Here is a 19375-nt window from a genome sequence, read left to right as displayed (position 1 = left end):
ACAAGATTTCTTGCAATCACATGAATAAATGAGGGCACTTGAGTTGCTCACCCCAGAAAAGAAAAAGTTTTTATGCATCTTGCCGTATCATCTTCCACTGAGGCAGTGGTTTATGCGGGTGTCTCCTCACTGTTGGTGGCAGTCTCGTGTGTACAGTAGAACACAATGGAGGTCTCCATGTTATCTGTCTTTTTGGTTAAGTGTGACATGGACATGTGTTTGTGATTGTGTCTGACAGACTAAAATGAGAGCCAGAGGAATCTTCTCCCTGGAGCGTCTCTTACACCGTTCCCTTTGTCCTCAGGTGAAAGGGCTGTCACATCTCACTTGCTCCCTGAAACCAGCCTGACAATACCAACACACGTTGGTATTGTCCCACATTCTCGCCTTCTCTTTCTCTCCTCAGTTTCCCCCCTTTTTTTCTGCCAGTCTCCTCATCTTTCTCCATCTCTCCTCTCCTCTCCCCCTCCGCACACTCATCTAATGTGTTTTGCCATGAGCGGAAAGCCTGAATGATATCACTTGATACTCTTATTTTTTCGAAAGCTGAGAATCTGGTGCCAACTTACAACTCCCCCATACCTCTGGTGTGCTTACTTTTGATTTGAGCAGAGTATCGTGTTAGCCTGGGAGTGCCTGTGCAGATTGCACAGTCCCAGGTCTGCCCCGAGGGGCCTTTGTCTAAAGCGGCCAGGTTCTCACCTTGCAGGAGGGTTTGTGTTCCTATAGTGGGAACCTCAGTGGGAGGAACAGCCCCACAGGGCAGTTAGGATTAAACTGCACTCATCCCCTGGACAAAACCCCAGCAGAACAATGCTAAGCTCTCCAGAGAGGGGCCAAATGCCATTCACACAGCTCAACTGATTTCCTGAGTCCATTTTGGAAAACAGAAGCACAGTTGAGGCTGGGGAGGATTGGGGGTGTAAGGAGTCTTTTCTCCTGCTCCCCCCTGCAGTCATGGATCCTGCAGTCAGTGGAAGGGTTAAGGTGGGGCTGGAAATGGTTAAGTATAATGGGGACAGTGTTAGGGCTTAGAGAGACTGTCTAGCCCCCAGGTCCTCTGGTCTAACAGTGGGAAATGGGGAAGAAGTACTGGGGTTCCCCAAGCTCTCTTTTAATCAGCATTAAGGCCTTAGCAGTTGGGGGGAATAGCTCAACAGAAAATAGCACAGCAATAACAAAGTAACATGTGCGTTCCCTTATTTGGAGAGGGATTTTTGTGGAAGCTCTTTTGTACTTTTTTTCAATTGGTTTTCATGATTGGAAGAAAAACAGTGTTGTTGTCACAGTCATTGTTGACTACCCGATTCCTTTGTGAGAGCTCTGTGCTGCTGAGGTAATTGTTATCTCTGTTTGTTTTGTTCCTTCAGTCCTCTAATCCTCTACTTAAATGAAGCATTGCATTACAGCATGGCCAAGGCTAACTGCTCAGAAATGTGTAAAATTACAGATAGAGGGAGGCTGGCCAGGGGGGAAACTTCCTTTTGTGGTGAACAGCAGAGAGAGATCTTTCCACATGATGGCTGTCCAAAGTAACCCTCACCGTCCACCCCTCTGGGGGCGTGCTGGTTGGCCACCCACTTTGAGGTGAAACTGTGATATGTCAGATGGTCTTTGTTTTCCATCACCCTCTTAACCTCCGAGGTGGTGGGCTCGACAGGCTGGGTGTGTTATTGTCAATATGAGAAAATGTAGGATTGTTGGCCGCCCCGGACCCCCCTCCAAGTCCCTTTCCTGTGCTGGGCCTGAGTGTGAGGACCGAACACCCACCCTCCCAGATCTGAACCCCGATCCTCACCCTCCCACCTCTGTCTCTTCTGTCTCACACGGCTCAATGTGGGAGAAAAGAATGGAGACTCCTTGTGAGATTAGATAAACAGATGTTTCTAAGGGAAAATAATTGTTGTAATAAATGTGCCATAATTTAGCCCTGAGAGAGGGTCAAAGACTAGGCCCAGACCAAGGGGGTAGGAATGGAGATGTGTGTGTGTGTGTGTGTGTGTGTGTGTGTGTGTGTGTGTGTGTGTGTGTGTGTGTGTGTGTGTGTGTGTGTGTGTGTGTGTGTGTGTGTGTTTGTGTGTGTATGTGTGTGTAGAATAGAATACGGCAGGCAAGTAACATAAGGTTGTTCTATCTTTTTGTCCCACAACCCCCTTTTCTGCATCCACCTCTCTCCCCATCCCCCTTTCTCAGACGTGTTACTAAAGCCCAGTGGCCCTGTGGTGGAGATGTTAGCTCCTCACCTCCTCTCTCACAGGTGTTTTCTCAGCTGAGGGATCTGCCCGTCACTGAGGTCTCAACACCCGTCTTTTCCCCTCTCTCCTTCTCCCTCTCTTTCCAGTGTTTCTTTCCCACGCTTTAGTCTCTGTGTACGCCAGTGAAACACTGCACAGGGATTTCCTCAGCTTCAACACATCAGTGTGTTTATGCTCCACAGGTGCTCCCCGGGATGTTAATACATTAGCAGCTATACCAATCATATCCGCTTCTCTGGTCCCACATTCATCACTTCCACCAAAATATGAGAAAGGTCTGGTGGACCAAAGCATCAAACTTGACCTTCATTAAGCCAATAGAAAGATAGTCGAAAATGGACCACACATAGCCATTGACTTTACCTTGCGTCAATCATCTCCCACAGCACTACACCCCCAGTTCTTGTACACCACACGTTTCTGATTCGGAGATACGCCTCGCAGCCGTGTGATTTGCTGAAATCAAATAATAACAAATACTTTACTCAGTGAATTCACTCTCACTAAGGCCAGGTTTATTGCAGGCTTATATGCGCTGTGCGCAATAGCCTGGGGACGAGGTTACATAGTCATAAACATTCATCTGCTGTAGAAAAGAGACTTGACAGTTGCTACACAAGTTGGTGTATAGTTAGTTCTTCAGGGAAGTTTGCAGCATCTGTCCGATGACCTTCAAGGTTGTCATTATATAATGCAGGAATAAGATGTGAGGTAGTCAGCTAAACTCTGCACTTACGCTCTGCAGGATAATGGTTGTAATATCTTCTTACTGCTCCCTTTGGCCCTCTTAGTGACCGAAAGACTGATATTTACAGTTACAGCTTTGGCATGTTCCCATCAGCCTGCCTATCAGTGATTCACTTACAGAGATTTAGATTTTAAAAAATCCTCATCCTTGAAATCATGAAATAAGATGACATCGCCGGTCCCCTCAGACTCGGCTTGGGGGTTATGTGATATATTGGGCTCAGTGGACACATGCCTATCCCCTGTGCATGTTCAATATCTGACTCCATCTGTGTGTTGACTCAGATATGCACGGCAGGCGTGGCCTTGGAATGGCCAGATGGCTCTGGCTGTTCCCCTCTGGACTGGGATTCTAACAGTGCTCAGTCAGGTCTGATTGCATGGGGAAGCGGATGTGCGGTACGGTACTGTATATAGCAAAGATTCCATTCAGATTCATTTATCATTGTACTCGTTTTTTAGAGAGTTAGCTAAGACAGTTCAGAGCTTCTGACTGCTGGCAGGGGGTTTGAATAAAGGAGGGGTAGTGTCTACTCTCATAGCCAATCAGAAAACCCCATAAGCATTTGAATTATTGACGCTGGTCCAGACCAATGTTTTTTTGGTTACCCCCAAGAGTCTCTACAGTATGTGTAATGTGAACTTTGCTTCAGTGCAGAGGGAGCTGTCATTATTATTTTCCCTGACTGGAAACTCCATAGGCTCTCATCAGTGCCTCAGAGACCAATCTCTCCATGTGTCTATCTATCAGTTTCCATCTTTCCGTGTGTCTCTCCATCACTTTCCACAGCTTTTATAGAGGGACTCTGGATAACCTCACCATGCTGGCTGGACAGTGGGGTGATGTAACTCACACACAGCCATAGCACTGATCTAAAACACACGCAGATGGTATAAAACTTCATGGAGTCACGTTCGGGGATCTGGTGTTGCATTGAGCCAATGATTCAATTTCAATAGTGTAAAGGGGCTTCCTCCCCATGTCTCCTTTCAAGTGTTTTAGGTTTTAGTAAACGCCCTTCCTCAGGCTTCCTCTGCTCCTCCTCCCTGTCTCTCACACTGCTTGGGTTAGCATTCCAGAGCTGAGCACTGTGTCAGCCAATAGGGAAAAATACCTCACAGTATACAGAAATGTACAGCCTGTATCAAGAGAGTAAAACTAACATAATGATACACATATGGATTTAGGCTTCATCACAATTGCTGTTTCTCATCCAAACCTTGGTTCCACTGAGCAAACTCTCTTGATCACGGCAGCCTGTTGTATAACAACCAGTTTTCTCTTTTTTTCCGTTTGCTTTCCTAAAAACTCATCCCTTTCTCCTCAGATCTATGTGATACTGTTGATTGGTCTGTGTCAGGGCAAGATGAATGACCAGGCGTCTGTGGCCAGCCTGTGCTCTGCTCCGTGCAAGAGGGATGCCGTCGCTTAGTGTGTGTGTGTGTGTGTGTGAGTTTGTGTGCGTGCGTGTGTGTGTGTTGCTATGTATAGGGCTGAGGGTATTCCTGACCTATGTCCTCTGATCTCCCTCTCTTTGATGTGAAGGCCTGTACTGTGTCTCAGACTCAGAAGCTGCCAAGAGGCATCACCCTGACCGTCAAAGCTCAGGGCTTAGGAGCGCCCAGTGGCCCTGCGCTATCCACCAGACCTGTAAGATGATACACACACCGTGTCAAATGTGTGTGTGTGTGTGTGTGTGTGTGTCCATCTCACACCAGGGATTCCACACAAAAACAAACACTTTGTGAGAAACCATTCCGACTCACAGTGAGCTAGGGCAGTCGGTGCAACTTTGACCAACATTTTAACGACAGCAAGCTAAAAAAGAAAAAAGCCAGCAGAGGAGGAATTTAGAGAGGCTTTTAGAACAGGGCTCTTTTTGCTGAGGGCAGCAATAAAATCCTGCAGCAGCAGTGTGATACTTTAGACTGAGAGGACATTGTATGGCTTTTAAAAATGGCCCATTAACCTCTCCTATCCAAATCACAGGCATTCGCTAAAGAGAAGACTCCAGTATTTATAGGAACACAGTCAAAGGACAAGCTTTATGAGGCTGAAGATGAAAGCAGATGGATTATAGTAGCCATGTTGAACTGTGCAGTGGCTTTTGTTTCTAATATAGTCTGAAATCTGCATGGAAGTGGTTCCATGCAGATTTTCTCTGAGCCAGCATGTATCCCAAAGAGTGGGTTCTGGCTAGCGGCCAGTGCATCATGGGTCCTTGTTGTAAACATACAGTATCAGGTTGGTTTATCTGGCAAGTCACAAAAGAACCCTCCAAAAACTAATTCTTGAGGTGGGTCATAATGTTAAGAAGTTGAGGACTACTACTGATCTACTGAACTACTAAGATCTTATACTGGCCCAGAAGAAGGCTCATAGTCCACCCACCTTACATTCTACTCACAGTTCATGTACAGGTGTCTGGTCTATCAGCCCCTCCTCCTGTCTAACCTGTGTTCTCCCTGGATGTTCATATACAGTAGAAGTCTTTTGTCTCTGTGAGAACACAGACAAACTAGACAGGTTCTTACTTATGTCTCTGTCGACACTATCAGCATACTGCATCGACAACTCAACTCAAAAGCACCACCTTGACTCCCCACTGACACAGTTACAGATGTAGACACTTCAGTTTAAGTGCTGTCATGCCAGTCAGTCAAACAGTCAGGCACTTACAAGGTAGAGAGAGAGAGAGAGAGAGAGAGAGAGAGAGAGAGAGAGAGAGAGAGAGAGAGAGAGAGAGAGAGAGAGAGAGAGAGAGAGAGAGAGAGAGAGACAGGCAGCTCTTGTTATTTTAACCTAGATTCTGGGCAGAAATATGGCCGCCATGTGGACTCTGTCAGGGGGTGTGCCCCCAGTGTGAGTCTCACCAATCGGAGCAGACATGTAGTATAAGGGGAGGGCCCAGGGGAGGGGCTGTGAATAGGGGTCTCAGTCAGACACTGACTGTATTAGTCGACTAGAGGTAAAGCCAATAAACCACATCAGGAGAGCAGCTCAGAGGGGGGAAACAATGGCAAACAGGTTGGATTATTTTGTTAGTCTCTTTTCTTATTACAAAAATATTACTGTATCATAAATTGTCTCCATACTTGTGTCAGTTTTAGGTAGATAATGATAAGCATATTGAATTACTACTTTGTCAATACTGTAACTATTATATGAAACCTTTTTGTCTGTAGTATGTAGCTTACCCAGTGACAGCACTCACCTCTTGCCTCATAAAGTCATCAAGACTTTTTCCTAGTTGACAATACTCCCCATTTAGATCCAACAAAAGCGATGACTAATGCAATAGGATGTAAATATTATGTTCCTCCAATCAATCATAATCATGCTGGACTGTCACAATGCAATATCAATGTAAGCAGATTACACAGTAGTCTTGGGAAACATTGGCTCTTTCACTATGGAAAATGTGACTTTGAGGTAATTTGTCACACTGGCGAGAGAGCCATTGTTCTTAAGAGTCATATCAATTGTTACCAGAGGACATGGCTAATACTAATACTGTCCTCTAAAGTGTTCATGTTCCACTGAGATCATGATGTGCACCAGGTGATTCATACCTAGGCTCAGACAGAATCAGAAACCAATCACCACTGACTTTACACCACTTTCTGTTGCCTGTTTTATGGATGTGACTCTAACGACACATGTTTAGTAGTAGCAGTATTTGGTTAAATCTGTACTGATCCATCTAGATATGAATGGTTTCAAATGGTTTGCTGTGGCTTGAGAACATCCTGCCTCTCCAGATTAGGCCTTGACCACCCATGTGTGTAGACTAGAGAGGTCTGGTTAACTGGTGGACAGCAGCTTGTCTCTAGTGTTTATATCAGAGGTGAATAGGTCTCTTCCTCATCCGGACTCTGCCTGATGAGTCACACACACTCATATTGATTTTCAGTTTATCTGAAGAAGTAGGTTAAAGGGATTGTTGCCATTTATGGTTTAGTAGAGGCAAGAGTGGAATCCTCAGTGTTGCTTTAACTTTGAAATATTCAAAATACATAACAACTCTATGTTTTTATGCTACTGATCATGTTGTGGTATGTAGAGGATAGTTACATGCTGTGGCTAATGTTCCTGGCTTTCCTGAGTGTATATACTATGTATGCTGTTCTATGGGTTTTAATGAAAACCTCCTGTTTAGATCTGTGTAGGCATACCTTCCATACACTCAGCATGTTTAGGGGACATTGGTCCACAGTTACCGCCAGGGGCACAGCCCACTACCAGCTATTAAACACCTCATCTCCACGGTGACGCTCATCGTATTCGTAGTATTCCATAGATACGCAGATTGTTTCCTTTCAATGGCAGTGTACAGAGGCACTTCCTGCCGTTGAGTTGCTGTGATAAGAGAAAGGCTGAGCGGACACTTTTAACAGGGGTTGAGGACTTTGGGTCTGTGTGTGTGTATTGTGTTTACATGTGTGTGTAAATTACGTGTTTGAATGAATTGACTGTGTGACTTGGGCATATTTGAGCCCTTTGTAATGCAACTGAACTCGAATGGTAAACCATTCTCTAATGGCCCCCCAACCTCTCAAATTAGCCCTCCACCTCATTTCCCATTCCTGCCGGTCAAACTCTGAAACACGCACACACACACACAGACACACAGACACAGACACAGACACACACACACACACACACACACACACACACACCATTGAGCTGCCCTGACCTCCCTTCCCACAGCCCAACCAAATGACCCCCAGCCCTAACTCTGCCCAATCCTAATGACTGAAAACACATCACTATGGGTGCCCCATCCACCCAACATTATAGTTTAGGATTTAGAGTGGGTGGTGTCTTGGCCTTGGTGTCAGTGGTTGGGGGGGGGGGGGGCTGGTACAGGTGGCAGGGGGTCTTATATGTTTTTGTGGGTGTGTGTGTGTAATCTGAGCCCTGAATAATCCCCTACCTTGCCCCTGGCTTCAACTGGGAGTGGATAATGGACATCATAAATCCTCCCATACCCATACACGTTTATGAGCTGCAATGCTCCACAGGGTCTTGGGAAACTGCTGCTCATGATAACCACTTGCAACTCTGTCTGGTCTGGGGAATGTTGAAGGAAGCCATGTCCTAAAATTACCCCACCATACAGTAACAATGCATGATGATGATATGATAAATGTAAGCAAATGTTACATAAGTAAATATTACCGTTATACAAGCAATAATGTCTTCCTTCATTGTTCCACTGACCAGACGTGTCCAGACTTGTCCTTCCTACACCCCTCCCTCTCTCTGCTGCCCCGGAGTGAGACCCATGGTCGTATGTAACCAGGCACTCATTGCAATTAGGCCCCAACTTTCTCATACACTGCAATCAGGCACCCCTGCCAGTCAGGGTCAGAGGCCAAGTGGCCTGGTCTTCAAAGCGGGTCACTCAACCCTGTGTCTCCCCAGCTGGTTCAGATTGTTTCAGCTTCTAAGTGTTTTCAAAGTGACAGTATTTCTGTCAATGAGGAATTAGTCTGCAACTGGCCGGTAAATGTTTGACCTCTGCTTTAGACTGGGAGCTGTGAAACATCAGTCCTGTCATAAGATCTATAGAACTCATACATTTTATGACCCAGAATCAGGCAGACAAGGGTTACTGTGTCAAGAGTTCGGTTGTTTTTTTGCAAACCAACCCATTAGCTTCTTCACTTAATGTTAGAAAGTGTTTGTTTTTGTGTGTGTGTGTGTGTGTGTGTGTGTGTGTGTGTGTGTGTGTGTGTGTGTGTGTGTGTGTGTGTGTGTGTGTGTGTGTGTGTCTGTGTGGGTGTGTGGGTGTGTGTGTGTGCGCGTGTGCGCGTGTGTGCATGTTATAAGGACATTTGTGGTTAAAAAAAGTAATTTTGATCCAATGCCACAGGGACGGCTGTCTCCATCTGTTCTTATGACCTCACCAGACTTGGACACACACACACACACACACACACACACACACACACACACACACACACACACACACACACACACACACACACACACACACACACACACACACACACACACACACACACACACACACACACACACACACACAGTCTCCCAGGCCCCCTAGCTGGGATGTGACCTCATTGTGGCAGACTTGAGGGACTGTGTGACGGAAATAGCCCCCAAGAGCCTCAGAGCGTGGGGGGCACACGCGTCAACCCTGGCCCCCTGCTCCCTGGACCCCAGACTGGCCAGAAAACGGCCTAGGGTCTCCCTTGACGACTAAATGGTGTTGTTTCATGGAAAAGTTCCATTGCCCATGTCTCAGTGACTTGTGTTTGAGACTGAGGATGATGATAAACCATCTTTTAGTGAGTCTCTGCCCCCCAAGCTATGCGTGATAAAGACTGTCCTCTCCTGACCCCTTGGTGAAGGTCTCCCACAGATAAACTCCTGAACCCTGCTCCTCTCCTGATCCATGCTGATGATCCCCCCAATTCCCATCTGATCTCCTGGGAAAAGTCTGGAATTTAATCTGGAAGCAGGGGACAGTCCACACTGAGCTCAGAGATTAGATTTCCTCCTCCAATCACACCCAAACACTCTCCCACTGGAGAGACAGAAAGAGAGAGAGAGAGAGAGAGATAGAGAGGGAGAGGGAGAGGGAGAGGGAGAGGGGGAGGTAGAGAGAACGGGAAAGAGGGAAAGGTATGGGAAGTAACCTGAGAACATGGGAGGATCTGCACTCTTCTGAGGGATTCGATTTCCTCCTACATCTCCTCATGTGACTGAGGTTCTCCTCCAAACCCAATCCAAAGCCCCTCTCCCAGTGGACTACACCCTTGTCCCCTGTCTCCCCGCCACACTCCCATAGTGTTGATGCTGAAGCCAGATACTGGCTGTCTGCTGGCTGTTGTGGAGAAAAACCATGGAGACTGTAATCTCTAGAAACCCCCCTGACTTTACTGTACATCCAGAGGCCAACGGAGAGTTGACCTGAAGTTGACCTGAGTGAGGTCATCTTGCCTGTCTACTGTACAGTTTGTGGTTTCTATCCCATCTTAAATTACATCCAAAGTAGCAACCCTTCATAATGTACCGTACAATGCATTTGTAGTGTGGTCTCCTTATCAATGTTATCATTCAGAAGCGTAATGTAGCGTTGTAAGCAGCAGTGTGTTTGTGTTGAAGCTGTGCCAGTGGGTAAACTAACCCATATCCTCTCCATATCCTCAGTGAGATGTCTGTGTTATGAATGGGGCCATGGGTTACAGAGTACTCACTGTATCTGAAATGACCATGTTTTGAAACTGTGCCAGTAGGTCATTTATATCCTTTAGTGACAAGGCTTATGAATGGCTGTGTAGTAAGATGCTGTCAAGGGTTAGTCTTGAGCATTGTAGGGATAGCGTTGATCAAAATGTTGTGAGATGACGTCAATGGGGTTTCCCCAGAGCACTATAGCAAGAGTGTTTATGGAATATGTCCGTGTTGTGAGGTATGAAGGCCATGGGTTATCTCTTCCCTTGATAATAGGCTTGTAGGATTTGGCCAGGGGTTATCTCTGGGTTCTCTGACCATGGTGTTATTGAAATGGCTCTGTTGTAGGTTCGTGTCAGGGGGGTGACCTAGTTCTGTGGCTGTAATGTAATTGAAATGGCTCTGTGGTTGGAAGGCGGGGTTGTGTCAGAGGGGTTATCTGTGGTCCTGTGACGGTTGGACCGCCGTGCTGTTATCAACTAAGAGCTGACCCCAGGTCAGTGGTGTGGGCTGTTTCATCCGAGCCTGCGGCTTGTTTTTCCCTCTGTCTGCATTGTACACCCCCCCAGCTCCCCACCCCCTCATATCCTCTCTCAACATTTCAACTGGTCCTGTGACTGATGCTACACAGAGCCCACACACACACACACACACACACACACACACACACATGTGCTCACAGGGGGATAGGGTTGACCCCTGTCAGTCACACAGCTGCACATGGGAGACCAAGACAGAGCGAGCAGGCTGAGAGCAGGCCCTCAGACATAAACACTCTCGGAGGAGGCCCACTTCATACAACCACAGCACTGACACACATCTAAAGAGTCCTCCTTTCTTCCCCTCTTCTCCTCAATTCTTTATCCTCCTCGCTTCCTCCCCATGCCTCCCCAAGCATCTTAGAGTGTCTTAAGAGTGTCTTAATTCAGGCTTACCATGTTTTATGAATATGTTATATGTTATATGAGTCTGGGGAAGAAATACCTTCAGCCAGCTGATTCAGTAGAAGATAGCTGCTGTAACTGTTAATGCTAATTTGCTAATGGCTAAAACTTGCCTTTAACAGAGGCCGAATTAACACACACACTTTCTTTTCCTCTCCATCCCCCCTCTCTCTCTCCTTCTCTCTCTCTCTCTCTCTCTCTCTCTTAGGTGTGTTTTTGACGTGATGCCAGCTGGCTGGCCCTGGGGACACTCCTTCAGTACGATGTAGAGTCCAGAAGAGAGGGGAACGAGAGAGAGAGAGCCAAAAGAGTGCGAGAGTGAGAAAAACAGACACTCAAGATACAAGACTCACGCACAACACACTACGAAAGGAAGTGAAAGAAGAGTGAGTAAGAGAGCACGGGACGGAAAGAGAGAGAGAGAGAAACGGACTGGAGGGACAACAGCAGCGCCAGAACAACATCAGGAGAAGATAAGAAGCGAGAGAGAGGGAAAGAGAAAGAGAGAGAGAGAGAGAGAGACAGGGAGACTGTGAATCATTGATCTTAGCACTGCCTCTAAACCAACCTCTCCTGTCTCCTCCCTCCTTTCCCGGCGCTGGAACCTTCACTCTCACACACACCTCCTCAGGAGAAGGACCCCAGCCTCAGCTCTCTCTCCCTCCACCCTCCACCCTCCACCCTGAGGAACCTTCACTCATGACCTGTAACCCCACCTATTGACCTCCGGATAGCCTTTCACCTCACTAATAGAATTCATTCAATTTAATTGAACTTCATTGATCCCTTGAGGGAAACCAATCTGACATCAAGAAGCAGAAACACTCCAGGCATCGTCACCATGTGTCATGTGATCGTGACCTGTCGCTCCATGCTGTGGACTCTGCTGAGCATTGTGGCCGCGTTCGGGGAGCTCATCGCCTTCATGAGCACCGACTGGCTGGTGGGCTTCCCCAGGACCCCCGATGCTGTCTTCGGCCCCCACGGAGCCACCACGGCTGGGGAGGCCTACCGCCCCACCCTGGGCATCTACGGCCGCTGTATCAAGCTGCCCCACCTCCGGCGCGGGGTGCTCTGTGGGCCCTATGCCATACACTTTGGGGAGATCGCTAGCGGGTTCTGGCAGGCGACGTCTATCTTCCTGGCGGCAGGGATACTCCTGCTGTGTGCTGTGGCCTTTATGTCAGTGTTTACCATGTGCTTTCAGAGCATCATGAAGAAGAGCATCTTTAATGTGTGCGGACTGCTGCAGGCTATTGCAGGTGAGAGGGAGAGGGACACGGGATACATACACACACACACACACACACACACACACACACACACACACACACACACACACACACACTTGTGGCTGCATGCATTTTGTGTAGTTGATGCATTGTGCATACTTCCCTCTGTGCCATAATGTAGTTCTACACAGCTGAATGCTCCCCTTAACCCTAGGAATGGGGGGCTGGAATATTTGAACAGCCAAATCCATCTATCCTACTCCTAGTGTTTCTGTCCATCCCTCTCTGGTGTTTAAACATTTACCAGAGAAATTAGGCCCCGCTGACCACAGACACACGCACACACACACACACACACAAAAACACACACACACACAAATGTGCCCAAGAGTGCATTAACTCCCAGAATCGTCTCTGTGTGTTTGACTCTCGTGTGGAGGTGAAAGAACATTGACCCACAGAGGTTGGAGGTCAGGGAGCCATAGCAACTTGTCACTTCCCTCCAAGGCCGTTACTGTGTTTTCCCAAAGGGAAATTGGTCAGGGGGGAGGTCATGTGACGTATGTGTTTGTCTCAGTGCCTCTTGGTACACTGTGGTTGGCTGTGATGAATTATGGGAGGGAGGCGGCCGTCATGGGAGACGATGAGGTCATTCAGACTGATTCTCATTCCTCCCGGAGCTCCCAGCTCTCAGTCCTTCTCCCCCGTAGTCGTTACTTTGCTTCTGACAGGGGAGGTGGGCGTGTGGTGAACTACATGTCACCTCTAATCCTCTCTGTGCAGGGCAGTTGACCAGCAGGGCACTGACTGTGAGAGTAGGGCCCAGTTCCATATTGGGCTGGTGGAGCTAGGAGCCTTGGGCCAATGGAAGGTAATGCTGGGGAATCTGTTATTATTATATAGGCATCAATACTGAGCAGAGGAGACACATACTGTGTAGCAGACCTGATTAGAATAGCAGATCTGGGCCACGCTGGGTCTCTTGATCGTGAAGAGGATGGGGATGTGGAGGAGGGAGAGGAAAGGGGGCGAAGGGAAGCACAGATAGCAGGAGGGGGGATGTTTCCTTCATGCCTTCAGTCCTCTGCACTCTTTAACGGTCAGTAACCTTTAGTTTACACTCTGATTACAGGAAGAGATAAGGCCCAAAATACACAGCAGCATAACACCTCGCAGTGTGTCAGTGTTGACGCCTCTGTCAGGTGTGTGTTTTTGAGTTTGTGTTTTTCCTTTGAAATGCCTTTCCTCTTGATTATCTCCACTTGTCTCTGAGAGTGATGGAAAGGTCTGTCGGTTTCCTTTTTTTCAGACAGCGCTGTGATATTACTCATCAGCCCACTCTCTCTCCCCTCCGCCAGTTGACTTTCCTCCAATCATTATTTCCACAAAATTTGCCGACTGGCCGTAATGTGAAAACTGGAATCAGATCCCATATGTTTGGGGAAAACGATTGACCTCAGATGGGAAGATTGGGAAGATGTTGCCAGAGATGGTCACGTCATTTCACTGGAGTGGCCCTAACCCAATTAACCGAATTTTCACACAGAGTGATATCATAAAAGCATACATATTATCCTATAAAAAAAAATATCTCAGATTAATTGGTTAAAATCTGTTGGAGGTAATTTAGCCAAGCTGTTTATCCCAGACAGAGCTTTAGACAAGGATGTGTAAAGACCAGGATGCGTAAAGACCAGGATGTGTTAATACAGCTCTGTACTCCTGATGGAAAGGCCATTCTACCTTACGTAACTACAGTAAATATCTTTAACAGATGACCAACGGTCAAGGTCACTCTCTGGAAAACGCGCATCCAGCAGTCACACACACACACACACACACACACACACACACACACACACACACACACACACACACACACACACACACACACACACACCTTGAGCGCTCTTTTGAGAGAATGAGCTCAACACAAATACCCTAATACATGAATAACCAGTTTGACGATTTCCCTCAGAGTCGTGTTAAATGCCGTGGAATTCTTCCTTTCCAGCAGTTAGAGACAACAAACAAACATGAGGTCGTAAAACTGTCTCCAAGTCTACAGCTGGGAGTGTCATATCCTTTTTACTACCCGTTGTTAACTTTCACCCCAGACAACAGTGTTGAGTGCTTACGGTCAGCCATGAGTCATTGACTGTCTCACAGATTGGACTATTGACCTGTGTCTTAAATAGGTGTGGGCTTATGACAGCTGGACAGAGGTTCCAGTAAATGAACCGGTGGTTTTGGTGTTATGATGTCTGTGCCTGGATGTCTCTATTATTAAGTAAACACAGAAAGCAGAAGTACAGCACTGGGTGTAACTAGGAATGGATCAGAGAACTAAAGGAGAGGTCTGATAGGCTGGTTACAGTCATCTCAAATAGAATAAACAAAGAGAGTGATGTGGGTGTGTTTGAGAGAGAGAGGAACTAAATCATTGCTGATAAGCAGATAGATTTGATTTAGTCTTTTATGGTATTATGATATTCATTTACAGCCTTTATGACTTCCCATCTATGGTACTGTATTGGACTGAATGCTTGTGTGTAAATGGTTGGCTCAATCTGGACAGCAGTACAAGTGCTTTCAAACCACAATAACTTACTGTATACTGTAACCTAAATTACGAATAAACAGCTCAAGAATCAGTTTGGCCCTTAGCATCTCTGTACTGGGATGGCCATGTGATGTAGAAGAGGCCCGTGCTGGTGTTTACCCTGCAGTGCTTACATATGGCTTGAACTGCTCCAGTTGAGCTCACTCTGCGGTTTCAGTAGAGAAGAGGAGAAAATGAGGGGGAGGAGGTGGAGGAGGGATTCTTCTCCTCACAACACAGAGAAACACTATCCACTCCTTTACATCCACTACATGGGGGCAGCTGTATATAGTATGAGAGCGTTCAGACGGAGCCCCTCATCCAGGCTCTCTTGGCTCACAGTCTTACCTGGTAGTCGCACCAGCCCCAAAGTTTCCAGTGTGAGCCTCAACCTCCTCCCACTCTCCCTCTCTCTCTCTCTCTCTCTCTCTCTCTCTCCCTTTCTTCCAGCTCTTTCCCTCATGACTTTCTCAATTTCTCTCTCTTCCCCTCTCCCTCTCCTAATGCCTCCCTCTCCCTCTCTCCCTCTCTCCCTCTCTCCCTCTCCTCTCCTGGCTCTCAGAGTCTGCCCTGGTACTCTTATTCTGCTTCCTGGATCTGAGACGAAGAAGGCGCCCAGGCAGGTTTTCTGGGAACCAAATGTAGACCTGTGGCTAGGGGTGAAGGGAGGGGAGGGGGGTAGAGTAGAGAGGTATGGAGGGTAGGGGTGGGGTGGGGTGGGGTGGGTAATATATCCACCCAGAGGGGATGTGGACAGGAATACATGTAGGGGAACAAGGAGAGGTAAATGGTGAATATTCAAGGGACTGCTAGTGGATGGAGGATATACAGTTTGGAGGGGGGGGAGTACAGTGGGATATTAGGTTAGGGGTCCAGAGTGTAGGGGGGATTTCTGTAGAGGGGGTCCTGGGAGAGGAGGCGGTTCAGGGGGGGGCGTAGAATTAAAACCATACCTCCATCCGTCACCAGAGCCGGTCTGGCTGTCAGGACTACGCAGCAACATGTGGAAAGAATTTATGACCTAGTTTTCATTTCCGCGTTTAATGCGATATTGGGCGCTTTCTGAGAGAGAGAAAGACAGAGAGAGAGAGAGAGAGAGAGAGAGACAGAGAGAGAAAGAGAGAGAAGAGAGGAAAGCTGGTGTCGGCACTGCACTTTTGTTTTTCATCTCCTGATGGAGCGAGTGACCAGTGCCAGGGCAGATGGAGGGAGGGAGGGATAGAGAGCTGCTCTGGAAGAGAGGTGCAGGAGACATATAGTACAGTATGGCCTCTTTCTCTCTCAAACTCCTCCTTTCTTTCTTTGTCTCTCTCTCTCTCTCTCTCACCCTCTCTCTCTCTCTACAGACTCTCCTCTGGCCTTTATTTCTAATCTTATTATTCTAAGTGTTTCCTCCTGAGATTCAGACGGCTGCAGGCCCTCTGGCCGGCTGAGTGATCCGCTCCCACGGGAGAGAGAGGAGGATGAGGGGAGAGGAGAGAGAGACAGGGAGGAGATGAATACTAGAATGGAGGGCTCTGGAGGTGCTTTAAGAGTTCTCAGCGTCTGCTGCTCTGCACTGTCTCAAAGCTTGAACCAAAATGGCATCTTCCTACAGTAGAATGCCAGCTGTATGAGTGGTGAAGGTAAAGCAGGACCAGGATACAGCAGGGACCTCAGACACAGGAGAATTAGATTAGATCACTCTGAATAGATTCACAGGGGCAAGCAAACTTGTCATGGTGATGTGCTGTACTTAATCTGTCTCAATGCAAGTAGGTCAAGAATTAATGTATTATACTTCATATTGGTAATGATCCAATGTCACTGGCAAGTAACATGCATTACCTCATATAGCAGAAAAGGTTTTTCCTGCTAATCGTGACTAGTATGTATGCCTCTATGGTGTTGTAAGGCTAGGCTCCCTGGTTGGTCCCTATTGGTGTTGTAACAGAATCAGTATGGTGATAAAAGTGGGTCACAACTCCACAGGAAGTGGCCCCATCCTTGAGCAGAGACACAGGAAGCTGGGGGGTCAGTCAGTGACTGGCGGGGGGGAAACCGCTCTGGCTACCTTTTCCTGTTGTTGTGCATGTTGTAACCCCAGGTCGCATTGTACACCAACCTGAGGGTCGCCATGCTAGGGTATGTTGGGGAAAAGACAGGTTGTGGGGGTTTTCAGCCGCTTGGCGAGTTCACACAGGGCAGATCTATTGCTGAGTCGTGTTTGGAAGCCATGGTCAGGAAATCATTTTGGCCCAGTGTGAGATTTCTGTCCAACGGGATATCAGAATGCCAACAACGTGTTATTGGAACAGGAAATATTTTGACACCAGAGAATGTAGCTGTTCTGTGGATGAACAAAGAAAGTTTTCCATTGGCACTTTTTGGCCATCTCTAAAGCTCTCCTTCTATTGAACACAGACACACACATACCAGTACGATAACAATATACTATCGGATGGGTTTCATATTCTGTTTGTAACTGATGCTGTAAAATATTTCTTTTGAGTTGTTACTGATGGTATTAATATACCCCCCCCCCCCTCTCTCTCTCTTCCTTTCCCCTCTCTTTCTCTCTCCAGGTCTGTTTCTGATCCTGGGCTTGATGCTGTACCCTGCAGGCTGGGGTTCAGACAAGGTGCAGCTGTACTGTGGTCCGGATGCGGCTCCCTACCGGGCCGGCCTGTGCTCCATGGGCTGGGCCTTCTACACAGCCATGGGCGGCACCGTCCTCACCTTCATCTGCGCCGTGTTCTCCGCACAGGCCGAGATCGCCACCTCCAGTGACAAGGTGCAAGAGGAGATTGAGGAGGGCAAGAGCCTCATCTGCCTTCTCTGAGTCGGTGTCACACCTGCAGGATGGAGGGAGGGAGGAGAGGAAGGGGCAAAGGAAGATTAACAACACAACCCCCACCCCCTCACCCTGGGGCCAACCTGTCAATCAAAGGGAGGCCCTTGTATTGTTTACCACTAAGAAGACTGACTCTCTTTGACCATGTATTGTGTTGATGTGGGAGAAATCTACAGTGCCAAGCTTTTTTTTAATGTGTGTGTATTTCCTCTTTCCGCCACTAGAGGTGCTGTCTTTGTTATTGTGTGTTATGATTTTTGTGTGTGCCAGTACCAGCTACCCTGGCACCAGTTTGTATTGTAAATAAGTGTGTATATACTGTACATAGTAATGATCTGAGAATGGTGGTCCTCAGCTCTGTTCAGGCTGTGTTGATGTCACTCTTGCCTTGAAAACTGGTGCGTTCTCACCAGACAATGACCAGTGAACCTGGATCTGGTATAATGTTTGTAAGCCAGGTGTGAGTAACTACAAGGGAACCACTGCTCAGTCAAATAAACTACTCACAGAAATTGCCTTAGTTTAGTGTGGATGTCCTTAAAGCTTACAGAATGTACTGTCAGTTGAATGACCAATGTATGTGTTCTTGGACCCTTGAAATGTATTGATGGGACGCCTCACCAGCGATGCTTCACATGGACTGCAGGAAAGCAAAAAGAGAGCTATGGTGTGTGTGTGTGTGTGTGTGTGTGTGTGTGTGTGTGTGTGTGTGTGTGTGTGTGTGTGTGTGTGTGTGTGTGTGTGTGTGTTGAAATACTAACTTCACCTGAACCCCATCCTACCATGCCTGGTCTCTTTCAGGACCTCCTCAGCAGACTCTATAATCTGTGGACTAGGACATGGACTCAAAGAAGACGACACACAGAAGTATTACTATTATTAGTGTCTGGTCTCAGGGAGGGCTCTTATTCCTGAGACGTTAACTAACCACAGAGCTGGAGTCTGTTGAGTCATCCCACTGTCCCAACCCCCTCAATCTGTCTCTGCCAAATCAATAAAAAAAGTGAAAGAAAAGGAGAAGATGGCCTGGTCTCAGTTCATATCCTGCAAACTTTCTGCATGTAGTGGGGGAGGGAAGGACTGAGAGAGAGGGAGGAGGAGGGAGAGAGAGGGAGGTGGAGGGAGAGAGAGAGAGGGGGGGGGGGGGGGCAGTGGTGAGATCTTGGTTTTTGGTTCTGGGGGTGGGTAAGTTTCCAGTCAGTGTGTGTTTTTCCACTGATCTAGAACTAAAGTGTGTATCATGCAGGTTTCAGATGTGTCAGTAGGAAATCAGGACCAACTCAATCCGCCATTGTCTCACATTCCCCTCCATCTGTAACCCTTTACTCCTCTTACCAAACAGTTGTCCATCTCAACCTCTCCCTCTCAACCACTCAACCACTATTGCCATCTCTCCCAAGCACCAAGCATCAAGTACCTCACTCACCGCACCCCCACCCCCTGACCCCCCTCTCCTGTTTGTGTGCATGCATGCAATGAGTCACTGCCTCTACCTCACTCCATGTGGCCAACAGTGAAATCTCCAGCCTCTGGCACAGCTCACCCTCCCACCCCCACA

At 47.5% G+C, this 19375-nt stretch overlaps 1 protein-coding gene across 3 annotated transcripts in view; it reads left to right on the top strand.

Moving 5' to 3' along the window:
* lhfpl2a (LHFPL tetraspan subfamily member 2a) overlaps positions 1-18825 on the top strand; it is a 32715-nt gene extending 13890 nt beyond the window's left edge. For 2 of the 3 annotated variants that reach the window (XM_083669414.1, XM_083669412.1), the window contains 2 exons: positions 11359-12412; positions 17549-18825. In XM_083669414.1, the coding sequence (XP_083525540.1) occupies positions 11992-12412; positions 17549-17805 (678 nt within the window). In that variant the 5' untranslated portion in view covers positions 11359-11991 and the 3' untranslated portion in view covers positions 17806-18825. Of the gene's footprint in view, positions 1-5978; positions 6031-11358; positions 12413-17548 lie in introns of those variants that run through there. The other variant, XM_083669413.1, reaches the window with a different exon arrangement.
* The last annotated feature ends 550 nt before the right edge of the window (positions 18826-19375 follow it).

This window comes from Argentina silus (genome assembly GCF_951799395.1).
Source record: "Argentina silus genome assembly, chromosome: 5".
NCBI classification, from domain to species: Eukaryota; Metazoa; Chordata; class Actinopteri; order Argentiniformes; family Argentinidae; genus Argentina; species Argentina silus.
Note: the sequence above shows the minus strand (reverse complement) of the source record. Positions and strands in the feature narration are given on the sequence as shown.